General features: G+C 40.6%; 3 protein-coding genes across 3 annotated transcripts; all 3 read right to left on the bottom strand.

Annotated features, from left to right (window-relative positions):
- Positions 1-656: 656 nt before the first annotated feature.
- On the bottom strand, positions 657-5,877 carry LOC135500175 (uncharacterized). The gene is made up of 3 exons (XM_064791421.1): positions 5,092-5,877; positions 3,406-4,932; positions 657-731 (listed from the first exon to the last, which is right to left on the bottom strand). The coding sequence occupies exons 1-3, from the start codon at positions 5,875-5,877 to the stop codon at positions 657-659; spliced, it is 2,388 nt and encodes a 795-aa protein (XP_064647491.1).
- Positions 5,878-6,066: 189 nt separating this feature from the next.
- Positions 6,067-6,726, bottom strand: LOC135500174 (uncharacterized). The gene has a single exon (XM_064791420.1). The coding sequence runs from the start codon at positions 6,724-6,726 to the stop codon at positions 6,067-6,069; it is 660 nt and encodes a 219-aa protein (XP_064647490.1).
- Positions 6,727-16,175: 9,449 nt separating this feature from the next.
- On the bottom strand, positions 16,176-18,800 carry LOC135500172 (uncharacterized). The gene is made up of 2 exons (XM_064791419.1): positions 17,580-18,800; positions 16,176-16,250 (listed from the first exon to the last, which is right to left on the bottom strand). Exons 1-2 carry the CDS (start codon positions 18,798-18,800, stop codon positions 16,176-16,178), a joined length of 1,296 nt encoding a protein of 431 aa, XP_064647489.1.
- Between the last annotated feature and the right edge of the window lie 223 nt (positions 18,801-19,023).

Below are 19,023 nucleotides of genomic sequence, written 5' to 3'. Positions count from 1 at the left end.
TCGTTGTATAAGCCAAGTTTACTATCGAACGTTTGACTGAAAACATTGTTTTGCGGTGATCGACTGTAAAGAAAGAATTGGCCTGTTTTAGTGATCACTGTAGTAGATCGAGGGTACCGGATAATATTATTGCCGGATTAAGACAATAGACTAGGTGCAGCTATTCTTGTTGTAATTTGTTTGTGAAGATCACACATTACGCATGAGAGCGGTTTACTCTGATCCCAAATGTTGTCACCAGGCCGCTTTTGGATTTTGCCCGCGAGGTTCGGCTTAAAAAGTCGTCTGACGTGTGCAATTCCTGCTTCAAGATGCCAAATTCCACAACATCGTGTAAAGACGCGCTTGCCATGTGATATTTGATCCAAGCAATTGCCGAAGGATACGTTGAACACATGGCAATACCAGTGACACCACACTCACTCACATGATATGATTCCGATACGAGATGGGAAACTTCTTAGATATTCCTGGTCAGCCAGCTGCCATAGGAGAGAATCTGTATTTCACCGCAAATTGCATAATCACTTGGATCCTAATTGTCTCTTTTATTATTTGTACAATCTCCACAAATTCTTTTCAGAAATTTGGAAAGAATTGTCTGAATTATGTGGAAAGAAAAATTCATCGAATTCGAAAGAATATAACTGAAGATATCACGCCCCCTTTTGAACGCACCTTTGCAGCTCTGTGATACGCTGCAGAGCATCCTTTGAGATCAATAATGAGCTCTGAAAAAGAGCCAATTTTACAAAATGTCATGATCATACACACCTAAATAGTTGCGTCAGTGTCGACTGGTAGAGACCAATCGGATGTGCGTTTGATCATTCGCGGTGCGACACTGGTTGGACTGCGTGTGTGTGTTGGGGGGGGGGGGACTTCAGATTGTTACAAGGCCAATTGATATACTCGGAAGGGAACATTATGGTTCGATCCCGTCAACGGGGGCCCAGAAATTGTAATGGTAAACCTATAAGGAGCTAAGTGTGTATTTTAATTCGTACGTTTGACTTAAAACATTGTTTTGGGTCGGTTTAGGGGCGGAGACCGTAAAGAAAGGCTGGACGAGATTACTGATTGAGACAATAGACTCAAGATGCAACATTCCACAGCATCGTGTGATTGAAGACGCGCTTACAATGTGATATCTCATCCAAGCAAACGCCAAAAGATACTGTGGTCACATGACAGTACTGTACTATTGAAAGCCCACATCACGTGATATGATTCCGATACTAGTTGGGGCATTCTTAAAAAACATTTCACAAAATGTCATGCTCACCTAAATAGTTGCCCTCCGTGCACTTCAAACAAGAGTAATAGACTTTTGCTCATCTGATTCCTGATGTCAGTAGAACCTATTGATGGTCCTGGTTACAGTAATGATAACGACAACAGACCCCTGGGGCACCCATGATTATTGATCGGGTTATTTACAAGGCGAGTGCCATGGTTGCGTGTTCACCAAACTCCGAAACACTCTGTGTTCAATATCACATGGTTTGAAAAGTCCTGTATAGAAACGAATGTCCGCCGAACAAATGGTTCTATAATTAGGTGCCTTAATTTTTAAGCTAGTGACGGTAATGGCCTCTACAGAACAATGATATACGACATATCATAATCGGCCAGCCCACGATAGTCTGGACACCTTTTCCAGGGGGACATTTTCCATTCCTACACCGGCTATTGTGAAGCAGGTGAGTTCCTGCTTACTTAAGACTATAAGAGGTACAGGGAGAGTTCTCTCGCCTATCTCCGTTCTCTCGCCTATCAAAACAAAAAATTGCCGGAAGGAACTACTTTAGTAAGTTCCCGACCATGTTACCACAAGACTACAGACCTGGCTTGAAGAAGGTCAAGTTCCAAGTAGGGAAATTAATGGAATCCGTAAGCAGACGTTCCATCATTTCTGGAGGATGATGAAAACAATGAGGCTTTGGATGATGTTACTAGATATGTAACACACTATATAGTAGACACCCTCTAACCAAGAAATGGCCATTTTTGACAAGAGTATACCGAGTTTTCACCGTGCTTGACCGTGGATCTACCGAGAAATGCAAAACCGCCGTTGTCCGGAACCAAGAAATTACAAAAATCACTGCCCTCTGTTTTCGGGCATCATTGTACATAGTTTGCTCCCTTGAGCAGCTTTCCTATCCTCAGGAATTCTCTTCACTACAGTCATGTCAGCACGTAGCATGGGTGGCATTTCGAGTGAAAAGTTCTTCTTGATGAAATTTTTCTCCTGAAATTCAATCTGGTCAAGGCTAAGCCTTACATGCATATTAATGGGACCTCTCTAAAACCGAACGAGTAATAGGGAAACGTATGTACGACTATCCTACGACTTTTCTGGGAATTTGGGCAAAAAACTTCACCCTTCATCATTATTCATGTACATTTGTCAAGAATTCATTGTTTTAACCCATAAACACTACCAAAAACCCAACATGGAAAATTTCTGTTAACACTGGGGGGTCTTTGGGGTTTTCCCAAATCTACCAAACTTACTAAAATACGTAACATGGATGAAACTACAAGTTTCCCTATTACTTACTTAAGTTGGTTGTTTTTGACCTAACCAAAATTCAAGTAAATTAAATGTATTACCCATTGGCAACGAAGCATAAGGATAACATTACATTTGACTTTTATCACTTTGACGCCTATGTTACCACTAACAGATTTTTCAAAGTACAAGAGAGTGATATCACGCCAGAGTTTTTAAAATTGAAAAACAGAGATGATTGTCTTAGACTTGAAAAAAACCCACTGGCGTTCTACCAGAATCAGTTTAACATGGCCGTATGGTTCGCGACAACTGGATGTGGCATTTCACTAGAGCACCTGAACAGCAGCAATCAAATGATCAGATCACTTTACAGGTTCCACACTTACTATCAAATCAGAAAAATTATGAAAAACCTTGATATTCCCATTTTGGGAGAAAGCAATTTCAATGAAACAAATAATAACATTAACCGTAGGAAACTAGGCGAGTTACTAAGCGAATTTGGCTTAAAAAACGAGTATGATTTTTCAGTGTTTGAAAGTAATGAGGGGTGGACTTCCCTGGGTGAACCGGATTACAATCCAAGCATAATTGATCCTGGTTACTACATCAATGATTCGAAAATCAATTTCTTTCTGGCGCAAGTTTACGAGAATAGAATGCCACCAATGTTTACAAAAGACTGGGACGCTGGGATGTCTAATTTCAAATATCCAGATACTTTCATCAAGGATCATGTCAGTAGACACAAGAATGTATTTGATGTGATAGAACAGAAACCATGCCAAACGTACCAACAATTCATGACACTTAAGTGTCAGTCCATGATACCACCATGTTAGAGGAGTTACGCGCGACTTTCCCATAACAAGCGAGACACTAACATTTCCCTTGTCATCTGTGAGTTTCAAGTAGCTACACTGGCCCAGCCCACCAGGTTCCAAACTTGCATCACTGAAATGATGCAGTTGTACTGAGACAACCTCACCAAACACTCTAGGGTGGTAACAGCGTGGGATCTCAATATTCGCCAAGTTTGACACCTCTGAGCACCATTTTTCCCACTGTACACTAATTTCAGGTGGGACAGGGTCGTCCCAATGTAGCTTGCCATTGCACAAATTCTGCAGAATGCGACGTCCTGTCAGTATGAAGGGAGCAATCAGGCCAGGTGGGTCAAAAATCGAACTCACTGTGGACAATATTCCACGTCTAGTTACAGGCTTTTCCCGCATGACCACTTTGAACTGGAAGGAATCTGATTGCGTGCACCACTGAAGGCCCAGGGTCCTCTCTGTAGGCAAGTTTTCTGACAAGAGATTCAACTCCTGCACACCCTTAGCCCTAGCCTCCAATGGTACAGCCATCATAACTTCCCTATCGTTGCTTAAGTAGCTTCTCAGTGTGAATTCACCCTTCTTGCAAAGTTTCCTACTGCCACATGCTAGGTCCTTTCCATCATCAGTAGTTTTCTCAGCCGACAATCCGTCGTCGCAATAGAACCCAGCACGGACAAACTCAGCCGCCTTTGACCCACACTCAGATTCATACTTGTCAGCATTGGCCCTCATTGCGAAGGTGGCACAGCCTGGCGAAGATCGAGCCCCAAAGAGATGTCTCGTCATGCGATACTCCACCAGCTTGCCATCCTCATACCAAAGGAATCTGAGAAAATTCCTGTGCTCCTTCTTCACCATGACCATATTGAAAAATGACTGCACGTCGCAGACTACAGCTACAGACTCTTTGCGGAAACGCAAAAGGACCCCTACCAAGTTGTTGGTTAGGTCTGGACCCTGGAGCAAATGCTCGTTAAGAACCTCGCCCTGAAACTCGGCGCTACAATCGAATACCACCCGGATACGTCCAGGTTTGTTTGGGTGGTAGACCCCTTGATGACTCAAATACCAAACCGAGCCTTCGGGACAGCTCTCATTTTCTGGCACTCGCTCACAGAAACCCTTTTCAATCAATTCCTTCATGTACTGAAGATAATCCTCCTTGAATTGAGGATTTTTCTCCATCTTGTGTTTTAAGCTGGACAGACGCTTCAAAGCTTGGGCTCTATTGTTGGGTAACCTTACATTCTCATCGCGGAATGGGAGTGGTAACTCATAGTGACCGTCGTCAAGTTGACGAATTTGTGACCCTAGTATCTGCAGAAACTTGCGATCTTCAACTGAGAGGCCAACGCCCTCCTCACTACCTGACCTTTCAACAAATTCTACATCAAACATATTCATGACAGCTTGAGGGGTTACCTCTGTGATCTGTGTTCTAAATGAAAAGTGATGGCGCTGTTGTGGCCTTGAACCCTGAGGAGACATTCCAACAACGCCCCAGCCAAGTGCAGTACGTACACCATAAGGGTCATCCTCTTTGCCAGGTAGGACTTCCAGAGGCTTTATGGCCTGCAGACAAGACAGTCCAATCAGAAGTCCTATCTCAACATCGGCAAAGAAGGGAGCTAACTTGCCATGGACTGGCTCTAAGTGGGACCACTACCGAACATTCTCTGATCTAGGAACTTGGCTAGGCTTGGCTGGGATGCCTCCCCTGGTGTAACATACGGGCATGTCAAAACTCTGTGACTCATAAAGACCTTTAACCACAAGTCCACGAACCTGCCTACATTCAACAGTAGTATTGGATGTCATGGTAGCCAACCTCAAGGAGTAGGGTTCGCCCTCTACCCCTATCTTGTCTAGAACGGAATCGATCACGAAACAACCATCGGACTGCTCGTCAAGTAGGGCGTACACGATGGTTGTTTCGTTCACGTTATCCCTGTGACGCAGAGTCACAGGGACTATCAAGCTGGTACATTCTCCGGAGTCTGCCCCAATGAAGTGGGTTGTGACCTGGGGTGGGGTAGAACTATCGTCCTTCGGTACGCCGTTGTCCTGGTCTTGTGCCGTATCTTTGTTGTCTTTGTTGTCGTTCCTGGGGTGGTTCCTATCGCGCGGCCTAAAGCCAGGATCATGCAGAATGGTCGGGTGTATGGCCTTGCAGTTATCACAAGTTTTCTTGTACTTACAGTCTCTCTTCATATGGCCCCAGCCGAGACAGCCTAGACATAGGCCGTTCCTCTTTACAAAACTGGCTCTGTCGGGGACGTTCAGTTTCACGAACTCACTACAGGCATGAAGCCTGTGGGCCTTCTTACAATAGGCACACGTTGCTTTCCTTGTCACACCCCCGGCATCACTACTGGCATTATTAGTGGTAACAGGGGTACCACTGGTGACGAGGCTGCTGATCTGCGATGGGGACCTTTTAGGATACGAGTCCTTGATCTTGGAACTGCGAGTGTCACTGGGCTGCTTACTCCTGGAATCAGCACACCGCTCAGCCATTGGATTTCTAGCGATGCGTGCCTGCCTTTGTACAAAGGCACAGAAGACGGAGAAAGGCGGATAATTATCATGGCACCGCGGTGGACCGCCCGAACTGTTCTGAATGACACCGGGTCCATAGAGCCATTTGTCGACTTCTACGAACCACCTCTGCTGTAGGTATCTAGGTAGTTTGCGTAAAATCTTCTCTTACTCCTCAGGATCATTCAGGACCCCAAGGTGAGACAATTCACCAATCGCTGTGTTGCACTGAGCCATGAAGTCGGCAAGCTTCTCAAGGCCTTTGCCATCACCAGGCTTGACATCTGGTAACGCGTCAATCTTGTCCCGGAAGGAACGGGCTAACCGAAACTTGTCTCCAAATCGCTCATCAAGCACGCTACGAGCCTTCTGGTAGGAACCTTCACTGTTGATTGCAAGCATTCCTTTGATGCAATCTTTCGCGTCTCCGGCCGTATACTTGCCGAGATAATATAATCTGTCAGTAAAGTCCGGGTAACTATCTTCAACTAGCACCTTGAACGAGTTTTTCCACACCGGATATTCGAACACACTACCGGTGAATATTGCTGGTTCCTTCTTAGGCAACCTGTCCTTTTTCGTTATACTATCAGCGAGTTTTGCCAGCGCGTCAGCCAAAGAGTTCTCAACACAGCTCGAGCTAGATGCAGAAGCAGGGTGTGTTGCGCACGGAGTGCTAGTTGCAAAACTAGCCGTCGTCCTCCTGAGCTGCTCGCGTAGATGTTTGTTTTCTGCCTCCAGCAGGTATCTTTCATTATCTCGTCGATGTCTTTCTGCTGCTTGGAGTAAGGCGTCAAGGGCCGGATTGTGTGGATCCATCGGGTCCATGCTTGTAATCGTTCGGACGTTCGTTGGGGTAGAGTTTTACTGTGGCGTCTGTAGTGCAGAAATCAAGTCATAACGTTCAATCTTCTCAATTTCGTCTTTATTACTACTAATCATCACTACGTGCACTACGTAAAACTGAAAATATACAAACGATTGGAATCATAAGAAAACATAGAAATTAATCATAGGAGAATCAAATATCACAGTTAATAGGAAAGGGACGGATAAAGAATACAGCGGGCCTTACATTAGTAGTACGGTACATGAAATGGTGTGCCACAACCTTAGGGACGTCTCACAGGAGACACTACTGTAGAGACAGAATTTACAGCTAGGAACTTGTACAGGAAGACAGTCAGGGATTCTACAAGGACAGCTACTATAGAGACTCTTAAGATGTTACAAGGGGCAAGAGGAAAGTCATTAACTATTAAAGATGTTCTGTACTGTCATTAAAACCAACAAGATGAGCAGTGTCTTCACTGACAGCTGCTGCCACCTATCGTTACAGTTGGGAACTACAAAATTACAAAGACAGCGTGGGTGAGGAAACCCATCGATTAAAACACTGAATTTGTATCTAAATGCGTCATATCATTATCATGACAACTACGTCAGTACAGTCTATACATGTTACTTTTGATATACGTTAAGAACATTTACCTCTATACACCCTCAGTCCTCGAGAAATTCAAAGTTTACAAGACAAAAATCCACGGATTCTTCACAAAATCATTGTATAGTTTTAGGCGGAAACACATGGGGCTGCGCACGCATCCAAAACATCCCATATCGCCGCGCTTCAGCTCAAAAGTTTGGAGGCGGGAAAATTCAAAGGCATGCGCGCACCCACAATTGCCCCAGGTCTGTACATCATAGGGTCTGACATGGTACTCAAGATCGGCAAGATCGAGAATTACAACAATGATATCCTGATAGCAACTAAACACTTGAAGCCTGGTAAGAATAATATTAACAATGAAAAGACCATGCCTCCTCCATTGATGCAAGGTCAAACTTCTAAGAAGATAAGGGTTAAGGCTAATATCACTACACAAAAAGATGTGAAGACTGTTGTGTCCAGTAAAACTGCTGTAACAAGTAAGGCTGACGCAACTGGTAGGCCTGATGTGATCAATAAGACTGATGTGCCCAGTAAGACTGATGAAACAAGTAGGCCTGATGTGACCGATAAGACTGATGATACCCATGAAACAATCAAGTTTATCCTCTTTGCTGTTGTTGGCAGTTTAATTTTTATTACTGTAAAGTAAATGGATGAAGGAGGAGTAGGAGAAGATCTCGAAACGGAAATGATGCGGGATTATCGGTTTTTAGAAAATAACAGTAGAACTTCTGAAACATTATTCAATAACCCAATGTTTGATGATGACCTATTAAATTACGACACAAATAATGATATCTTAACTGATGACACTTCGTTTTCAACACCAGTTAGACCAAGAAGTATTGACACTCATTTAATAACAAAGGAGTTAAATTACACTGTAATAGAGGATAAACTTGATAAGGCATTGGAAGGAACATCATGGAAATATGACACGAACAAATTGAGTAATCTTGCACCACACATTGAGGCTAATTCAAATGAGCTGTTCTTCCTATTGACACAAGAAGAATTTAATAGTTTCTTTACAAGCAACCAAGCAAAAAAGATAGTCTATGATGAGAAACGTGATGAGAAACCTTATGGTATTCTCTTAACTCAGAGTGATGGAAGCTTCTATGCTGAATCAGTTTTAAGGAAAGATTATGGCACAAAATTCATTAATAAATTGAAAGAACTAATTCCACCAGGCCCAACAGAGGCAATTCCAATGACTAGCATGGAAGGTTATTCACCAAGAAGAGAAGGTAATTCATCAATAAGAGAAACTCAATTTGCGTCCCCTGAAACACAGGCAGTAGTTGATGAGATTATCACTTCACCTAAACCCATAGATAAAATCATTGATAAGACTGATGAAGAATTAAGCGCATTAGGTTTTACAGATAATGCTTTGAGAGAAGTTAGAGGGTTAAAACACGCTGGGGATAATTATGCAAAAGTTACGATGGAGAGAGATACGAGTAATATAAAAATAGAAAACCTAGAAGAAAAACTTAACAATCTAACAAGAGACTTTGTTAACTCTGTAGAAGAAGATGCTAACGAAAAGGTAGAGCTAAGAAGAGAAATTGATAGAGTGAAAGAGGAACTGAATAGAGAACGTGCCAAGGTATTTGAATTAGACAGAGAAGCTGAAAGCAGTGCAAAAAGACTGAAACGTTTGATCACTGATGTCTTGAAGAAACCAGATTCACAGATTTCACTCAAGGACAGAATCAAGTTACTTTTTAAGGTTGAAGGCCTTACAATTGCTGCAATAGTAACTGCAGTGACTATGATACTGAGCACTTTAGGTCTTATTATCAGTAATGCTTGAAATCTGTGCCTAAACCAGGACCACCAACTCCTACGCCACCAACACCGGATAAACCACCATCAATTCCAGATAAAGTGAAAGAAGGTCTCAAGAAGTTTGCTGAATGGCTAAAAGAACTGGCCAAGAAATCAGTTGCGGCTTTACCGGAATCATCGGTTCTATCGTATCATTTCTCCTGAAAACAATTGGTGCAGTTGTTGGGTTCATGGCCGAAAATCTAGTCATTCTAGTGATTGTTGTTGTTAGCTCAATAATTTATGGTTTGGTAGAAGGTGTTAAAGGTATTAAAGCTGTTAAAGCTGCTAAAGCTGCTAAGTAAAATTAAAGCTGCTAAGTAAAATCAATGATTGAATGATTTTCAAGTCAGAGATGAAATGATCAAATAAATAGAATGATTTTCAAGTCAAATAAATAGAATGACAACTGGAGTACTTCTCAACACTGAAAGGAGTCATAAGATTCCACTCGGATTAAAGGCAGAGAGAAATCATCACATTATCACGCACAATCCGTCTTCTGCTAACCCAAAAGAAACATTGTACATTAGAATACCTGCTTTAAGAGAAAATACGTTCTTTGTACCCAGGTCTCTTTTTCTGTCAGCTGATGTCACCATTTCTGGTGATTCAAAGAACAGCGTGGTTAACAATCTCGGCAGAAACCTGTTATCCAAGATGGTAATTAAGTGGGGAACGGAACAGATATTTGATCTCAATGAATACAGTCATTATTCGACTTTTAAAGATCTGTGGTTAACACAAGAGCAAAGGAACGATAGTGTTTTTCAAGGTATTCAGTCAGAAAATCTTAGAAAGTTGAGATCAGGTGTTGCAGAAGCCGATGTTACCGGTGAAACCAGCGATGAGAAAACACTGAAGAAAGTATTTGGAACCAAGTACAAGATACCGTTAGATTTTGAGCTATTTTTCAACTATGCTCCATTTTACAAGTTTCCAATTCAAGAGGATGTGATCATCGAGATTACTTTAGCGCCAAAAGAGGAGATCATCGTTACCAGCACAACTGCAAACATGAATTACAAACTTGAAAATATCAGTTTTGAATATGACACAGTAACTAACAAGGGATTAGCCAATACGCTTACAAACAAGTACAATTCAGGTTTCTCCATCTATTACGATTGGGTAGATCACTTCAAAACTGTCAACGTAACGGCCAATGAAACTCTGATCAACGAGAACATCAATTTTCCTCGAATGTCCATAAAAGGACTATTACTTCTATTCATTTCTGATTACACTGATGGTTCAAGAGATTCTGAAAAGTTTGAAAATCCTAACATCACAAAAGTTCAAATAACCATCGAAGGAGTTGCTAATCAGGTGTTTCCAGAAGGAATGAGAATGCTAGATCAATGGGAGGAGATCAAGAAACACTTCATGACAGAAGACTTAAAGAAAACTTACGACTGCAACATGTCTATGAAAAAGTACTATGGAGACTCGAATAACTACGGTCTTTGGTTGGACCTGAGAACTACTGAAGACAATAGATTACACGGATCGGGCAAAAAGCTTCAAAACACTAAAGATGGTATTCAATTGTCGATAACAAAAGAATCTGGAAAGGGGCCATACAAAATGCACATATTTGTGGTTTCTGATGCTCAAGTTAACATTCAAAATTCACAGATTGTTTCCTTGCAACATTAAGATCATTAATTTTGACTTGCAACATTAGGATTGTTAACTTGCAACATTAAGATTATTTTACAGTTAAATAAATGGAAACACCAGGAAGGAAGGAAATCATCAATACACTGTACCAAAGTGTGCTATTAGCAACGGCAACAATTGGTTACTCATATTTACTTAAGAGATTCTTGAGAATTGCCATTGGCCCTCCAAGTCAGGCAAACTTAGAAGAGATTCTTAAACTTGGCGGAATTGTAGCAGTAAGTAATGTAACATTGGAATACTTTTACGATCAAGGTATTTTACCCAGAAACATAATCAAGTAGAATTTAAGTACAGTAAATGAAAACCGTGGTGTACATTAATTCCAGTGACTACCCAGAACAGAAATCACATGATTTACCATACATCTTAACACTGAAATTCAGAATGTCATTAGCGTCAGTTTGACATATGCAGGAATACCTTGTACATTCTACAACATAAGTGAAGCAAAACAAAATAACGAAATTAAGTTAAAGGGATATTCGTTGACAGTGATTAAAATACCCGATGGTCTCTATGACCTAGAAAGCTTTTCAAAGATGTTTGCAAATGAATTGAAAGAAAATAGTTTAAGCAAAAATGTTGTTAAGTTTTATTTTGATGAGCCCACTGGTAGGACAGTGATGAAGATGCTTAAGAGAAAAAATGGGGAGTATTTCCAGATCTACTTTCCTGGTAAAAGCAATGAATTATTTGGCTTTAAACCGGAATGGCCTTACCCCTTAGATGCTGATATCTTAGATGTAGGTGAATTAACAAAGGGCGTGTTTGTAAGCGATAGGCCCATAAATTTTAGACCAATGGACTATTTTGTTTTCCACTGTGACATCGTCAACAATGTAATGAGCAATGGCAAGCCATCAGATGTCTTAGCCACTAGACCAATAAAAGAATCTAACTTTGGAGATATGATAGCATATTCCTTTGGGGATAACATGGAAATTCCGTGCAAATCAAGTGTTGGCAAGTTGAATATTCGTCTAACAGATGAAAACAATGGCATTATCGACCTTAATGGTTTTGATGTACAGTACCAATTGACCTTTACTCACTGCGCCTGATTTTTTACTCACTGCGCCTGATTTTTTACTCATTTTGGCTAAACTAAATGGCAGGCATAGCTATGATGATTGGTTCTGCACTGGTGAATGGTTTAGCCTTCACCGGTTCTGGATACCTTTTTAAAGCACTAGACAAGAATGGCTACGAGACTGAAATAAAGAGACATAATTTAGCTGAAGAGCAATTGCAAAGAGCATCCACAGAATGGGATGAGCATAGGAAAAGTACCATTGACCTCGTTAACCTTGAATTAAAGAGAGAACATGAAGCGGCAATTGACTTCAAAAATGCCGACGCCGCACTTTCAGTGTACAACAGTTTAAACCCACATAATGGAATTACCATTCCTAGACAACCACAATTGAGCGATTACTACAAGCCCAGCGATGAAATGAAGAATTACGAATACCTTTGGATCATTTTAGGAATGAGCGTCTTGGGTTTTGGGATTTACTATTTTGTTGGAAAGAAGAAGAAAGAATAAGGAAAAAGAATAAGAAAAAAGACTAAACGTGAATAAAACCATACGGGTGTTCTAGTCTTATGATTAATTTAGATCCTTTCGTCTTTTTAAGGGCATCTATGTATTTTTGCCTCTGGTCTTTAGGGATAACACTATTTTCTTCTAAGGCATCTTTCATTGCCGATTCATCCTTGTTGAAAAACAGGACTAAAACCCTTATGTTCTCTCTGAAGTCCTTAACAACAGAGTTGTACTTCTGAACGAGTAACCAAACAGTCAGATTGTAGTGCCTGCCAGAAAAGGCAAGATTACATAACTCAGACACCTTCTTCTTTGTGTCTCTCAAATTAGCACAGTCATCAATGATGAATAATGTCTGTGATCCTTCGAAGGCCATGGTGGCAAATTGAAGCACAGGGTCTAAATTATTGGCTACGGCAATTGGATTGACAATGAAAACATTCTTGTCTTCGTAAATCCATCTCCTATTGTACGTCTTGTTTCTGAAGTAAGTGGGACAGAAAATGACTATGTTCTGGAACTTATGACGATATTCCTTCTCTAAGAGGTCAAGAGCAAAATGAGTCTTACCGCAATTGGTGACTCCTGAAATCAACATGTTGTGTGGACCGAAAACTAGTATGTCTTTTGCCTTCATTTAAATGAGTAAAACAGAATTTAAATTGCCCGATATCAATTCAGAATTTAAATGAGTAAAACAGAACTAAAAGACCCAGATAGTATCGAACGGTATATGAGAGATTTGTACTTCAATCCTGAAAGTCCTGTGGCTTACAGTTCATTAGGTAAGATATGGAAAAAAGTAAGGGAAGATAAAAAATTGGTCAGGTACAAGGAAGTAAAAGAATTTCTAGACACACTACCAACTCACCAACTACACAAACCGGCCATTAAGAAATTTACGTTCCGAAAGACAATGGTATCTTACATCGATCAACAATGGCAAGCAGATCTTGTGGACATGCAAAAATTTGAGAAACAAAATAAAGGCAACAGATTCATTTTGACAGTAATTGACTTATTCAGTCGCTATGCTTGGGCTATGGCCATTAAGAGCAAGAGAGGAGAAGAAATCAGAGATGCATTTAAAGTGATTTTCAGAGAAGCTAAACCAACGAAAATCCAATTTGACGAAGGCAATGAGTTCTACAACCAACACTTCAAAAAACTCTTAAAAGAAAACAACATAGAGTGGTTCTCTACATTTTCAAGTAAGAAGGCAGCAGTTGTGGAAAGATTCAACAGAACTTTAAAGGATAAAATGTGGAAGTACTTCACCGCAAAGGAAACTGACAAGTGGGTCGATGTCCTAGATGAATTGGTGAGCGGGTACAACAACTCATTTCACTCCTCAATAGGGATGAAACCAATTGACGCCAGAAAGAGGGAGACTGAGGGGAACTGTCTGGTACAACCTTTACGGCCTTCACCTCAAAGAGACATTTGGTGATCCAAAGTACAAGGTTGGCGACAGTGTAAGAATTTCAAAGTACAAGACCATTTTCGACAAAGGCTACTTGCCCAATTTCACTGAAGAAGTTTTTCAAAAAAGACAGATAATCTTCACTCATCCAATCGTCTACAAACTTGAAGATTACCAAAAGGAAGAAATTCAAGGATATTTCTATGAGGAGGAATTAAGTTATGTTCCCAATCCTGACCAAATAGAATACAAGATCGAGAAGATAATAAGGCACAAGACCACTAAAGGTAAAAAATACGGATAAGTGAAATGGAAAGGTTACAGTGACAAATTCAATGAATGGTTACCAATTTCAGGAATAAAAAGCCTAAAAGACTAAAAAACCTTAATTTAAAAACTTTTTATCCTTTAAATGGAGAGTCAAATGAAAGGACAAACAACAGTGAACTATTATGGTACAGTGAACTATTATGGTACTGTCAATGTTTATCAGTATCCTGCTAATCGGGAGCCGGTTAATCGGGAACTGGTTAATAGATATCAACCAGTAGTTTCAGGGCCTACATTTAAATGTGTTAAGTGCAATGCAACAAAACCTGAAAGTGAATTTGATAAGAATAGAAGAGGCAATTTACTGGATTATTGTAAATTATATGGTTCCACGTTAACCAAGAAATGTGGTAAATGTGGAGAAGTGAAATTACTAAGTGATGGTGAATTCGGTAAAGAAGGAAAAAAACGCGAATGTAGAGCTTGTTTTAATTCATACTACAAAGGTTATCTTAATAAGAATGGTAATAGAGAAAGTCATAAAGTCAGAGTTGATCTAAACAAAATAGCCAAAGGTGAGTGCCCTGATAACTCGAAATTACATCTAGGTTGTTCCAATGAGTTCTTCAGGGATTGGTTAGACTACCAAAGGGGTCTATCACAAATACAAATAGTAGATGAGGAGTTGGACCATGTTCTACCAATAAAGGAATTCAAAGATCATCCAGAACTGTGTTACTCTTGGTTTAACATTCGACCAATGTCTAAAACACAAAACAGGCAGAAGAGTTCAACAGTCGACTGGAGTATTTTCAAAGAGCAATTGAGCTGCTCATTTAACTTTATGGTCAATAAGAGTAATGAAAACTGGTTTGACTATCGAGACCAAAACGTGATAAACGAGTGGAAAAGGATAAGAAACAAGTATTTTTGGAATAACCCAGAATTTAATGATATCCTTCTACTTAATGATTTTCAGACATTTTTAGGTATCTTCAGACATTTTCAGATATCTTCCTCTAAATAAATGAATAGAACTTGGGGTTACACAAAACGACCACGTAATTGGAAAGAAAGATTAGAACGATTTCATAGAGAATTAGAGGCAGAAGAAGAGTCAAAGTTGGAGCCTGGTCCCGAAAAACCTTTAAACCCTGCTGGGCCTGAAAAACCTGCTGGGTCAGAAAAACCTGCTGGGTCAGAAAAACCTTTAAAATTTAATGTACTTCAAAAACCTGTAGTGTCTGCAAGATCAACACTAAACACTAGAAATGACAGAACAACTGATTCTAGTTATTCCCACTAATTAAATGGATGGAGATTCCCACTAATTAAATGGATGGAGATTCCCACTAATTAAATGGATGGAGACAACAAGGTTTATCCAGATTTAAGTAATTTAAACTCTAAAATTCATTTAAACTCTGAAAGTCAATTAAACTATGAAAGGTCTGAAAAGCATACAGAAAGTAACCCTCAGGCTTTCAGACTACAACAAATATGTGATGTTAAGAGTTTCTTAGAAAGCGAGATTGAATTTAGAAGAAAGATATTTTCAAAGTACAAAAAAGCATTTAGCGTAATTACTGGCATTAGTCATAGTCTTAATTTTGTAAGCGTTGCGGCTGGCTCAGTTGGTGTGTCTGCACTGGCTGGTGTCATCACAGCACCGATAGGTTTTGCACTTGGTGGAGTGACCATTGGTAGCGCCATTATCTCCTCAGCCCTAAGTTGGAAGAAAAAAGATATCCTGAAGAAAATTGAAAAACATGAGAAGATTGGAATGTTGGCAATTTCAAAACTTAACTCCATCAATGATCTGGTAAGTAAGGCCATGAGTGATTCGCACATTTCAACAGATGAGTTTACCTTGATTCTCAAAGAAAAGGAAAAATACATTTCCATGAAAAATGCCATCAGAAAAAAACAGAGGGAGGCAAGTTCAACTGTTGATGTGGAATCTTTAAAGAAGACTTTTTTAGAAGAAGGAAAAAAAATGGCACAAACAGAGATGATAGCGAAACTGAAGTCACAGGAATTAATCACCATTATCACTATTACCCTCAACCATTATCGGTACCACCATCACTGGGATCAGCATTATTACCATCAGCACCCCCGATGTATGTTGAAAGTGTCTGAAAATGTCTGAAAATTTAATTTAATAATTTTTGTTATCCTAAATAGAAATGATTGATAAAAATGAGAAAATACATTGTTCAACATGTAACAAGGAGATATCATACAGCAATCTTTCAGCACATAGGAAAACCAAAGGTCATCAAAGAATGGAAGGGCATCAAATCAAGTTAACAAGCCAGTCAGACTCGAGTTCTCGTTCACTGCGTTTACCTAACCCTATTCTACTACAAGATACCAAGAAACTTGAATTCGAGGCTAAGGAATTGGAGAGCATAAAGAATGTGAAGTATATCGAAGTGGTAAAAGAATTTGGTAAACCAGTTGTTACCATTCGTTTAAAAATTAGCAAACAGGCAAAATACGTTTTCGAGTACAGAGGTAAACTGGAAGAAATTCTCTTCAAGCTAACTGATTACCATCATAAAATAAGTATTTCAATTAAAGCTGAATTTGACAGATCTGGCGAAAAGGCTATCTATCCTATTCAATCTCCAATGGAAAGCATAATTTCAAGAAACCAGGCAATTAATGCCCTAAACAGTCAATTGAACTACATAAAGGCCGAGATTGAGGAACGATACTTCGAAGGAAGCGGCCTGAGTTTAAATGAAATCAAGTCGTGCGATCTCACGATATGTTCCTACAAGAAATGTAAATGCGGTCACTACACTTGTTTACCATTCAGAACTAAAGCTGTAATTAATGTGAAATCAAATGATGAGAAATGTTTTCTTTGGAGTATTTTGGCTGCCAAATACCATGACAGCATTTCGTGTGAGAGGCAAAAAGGTTTTAATGCAACAGAAATTAACCCCTACAAGATGTATGAAAATGAGATTAAGATCAAATCATTTCCTGTGTGCGTTCAAAAAGATATCCCTAAGATCGAACAAGACAATGGTATCAAGATTAATGTGTTCAAGTTAGAGAACGAATGGGCTAAAAGCATTTATGCCGCAAAGCTGGAACCACTCTACCTCTCTAAGAACCACGATGATGATGATGTTATCGATCTGTTGTATTTCAAGGATCATTTCATGTACATAAGAGACATAAATCTATTCTTCAAGACTGACAGGAATAGTGTATTCTTCTTCTTCTTCTTCAGCGTTCAACCTGCCTAAGTACTATAACCTCAGTCCTGTGGCGGAGATGAAGCGGCTTGTCGCCTGAAGGTCCGGCTGTGTTCCCCACAGCTTTTCTTCGACCTTCGTGTCCTTAGGCCAGAATCTATTTCGTGAATCCTGGTACAGGGGACAGTCCTGTAGGATGTGCGTTGGTGTTTGCACTGCTGTCTGGCATTGGCATTCTGCTGTGTCTCTTACTCCTATACGTTTAAGATGCCCACGCAGGCCACAGTAGCCTGTTCTTAGACGGTAGATGGTAGTAGCGTCTTTTCGGTCAAGTAGCCACAGCTGATCTGATTGGGGGTGTTGGTTTCCCTGGCTTTTCTTCCAGTCATTTCTGCATTTCTGCTTCAGGAGTGTTGTTATTTCTCTGTATGACTGCTTCCCATTTGGCTGGATCTGTAGGCTTCCTTCTTTTGCTAGTTGGTCAGCCCTTTCATTTCCAGGTATTCCACAGTGGGCGGGAATCCATTGCAAGACCACGTGGTGGTTACTGGTGAGATCTTGGAGGAGTTCTTTCAGATCTTTGATTTCTGACTCGATGTTTTCTGATCTTAGGGCTTGGAGTGTGGACAGTGAGTCTGTTAGAATGGCTATCAGTGGTGATGTCATTTGGGACTGTGCTAGATGTTTCGCGGCAGTTGTTATAGCTAGCACCTCTGCTTTGAAGTTGCTGCAGTATTTTCCTCCAGGGACGGAGAGGGTTGAGCTTTCTCCACAAGGGTATCTTATGTAGATTCCACTTCCTCCGTTTTTCACTGCGCTTTCAGCTGATCCGTCCGTGTAGGCTAGTGTCCATCTGTCATGTGGGTATTGTCGGTCAATATGTTCCATCGTGAGAGCTTTTTGGATATCCGGTAGTTGGATCCCCTTACTTCTCAGGTCTGGTACTGAAGGCTGGATTTCCACTCGGAGCTCTTGCTGGGACCACGCTGTTGGCTGCAGGTTTTCAACTGGATTTCCTGGCTGAAGCAATTCAGAAGCCGAATCTTGTAGACTCTTAGTCAGATGGTTTTGACTTTTGCGTTTTAGACGGTTCTTGGGCGTTTCCTCAAGCTTGGGGTGAAGAGGGTGACTTGGAAGGCGTCTGATTTTCTCCCCATGGATGAGGATTTTCTGGTTCCTCCTGTGTTCGATGCCAGCCGTCCTTTCCATGTCAGCAATCGGGGTCGACTTCATAGCTCCTAGGATTATCCTCAGGCCGAAGTTCTGTACTTTGTCGAGTTTTGCTTGGTTTGTTTTGGCGGTTGTTGCCCAGCTTTGAGAAGCATACTCCATAACTGGTCTTACAGATCCTGTGTAGACCTGCTTGAGTATCCTGGCGTTAGCGCCCCAGCCGGTTCCCGCAAGCTTCTTCATCAGGGCTAATCGTTTGATTGCTCTGTCTCTGACTGACTCGACTTGGAATAGTGTATTCATTTGTAGGAGATGCATGAATTACTTTTACAAGAAATCTACACTAGAAAGACATAAATTGAAATGTGGAAAACACGATTACTGTAAGATCAGTCTGCCTCAACCAAATAGTAAATGGTCACAACTTAAGTTTGAAAAGCACTCATTAAAGAACAGAGTTCCCTTTGTAATCTATGCTGATTTCGAAGCAATAAGCACAACAGTCAATGATAACACAACTCAGACA

Source organism: Lineus longissimus, chromosome 16 (assembly GCF_910592395.1).
Source record: "Lineus longissimus chromosome 16, tnLinLong1.2, whole genome shotgun sequence".
In the NCBI taxonomy this organism is placed as follows: domain Eukaryota; kingdom Metazoa; phylum Nemertea; class Pilidiophora; order Heteronemertea; family Lineidae; genus Lineus; species Lineus longissimus.
This window is presented reverse-complemented; position numbering and strand designations above follow the sequence as displayed.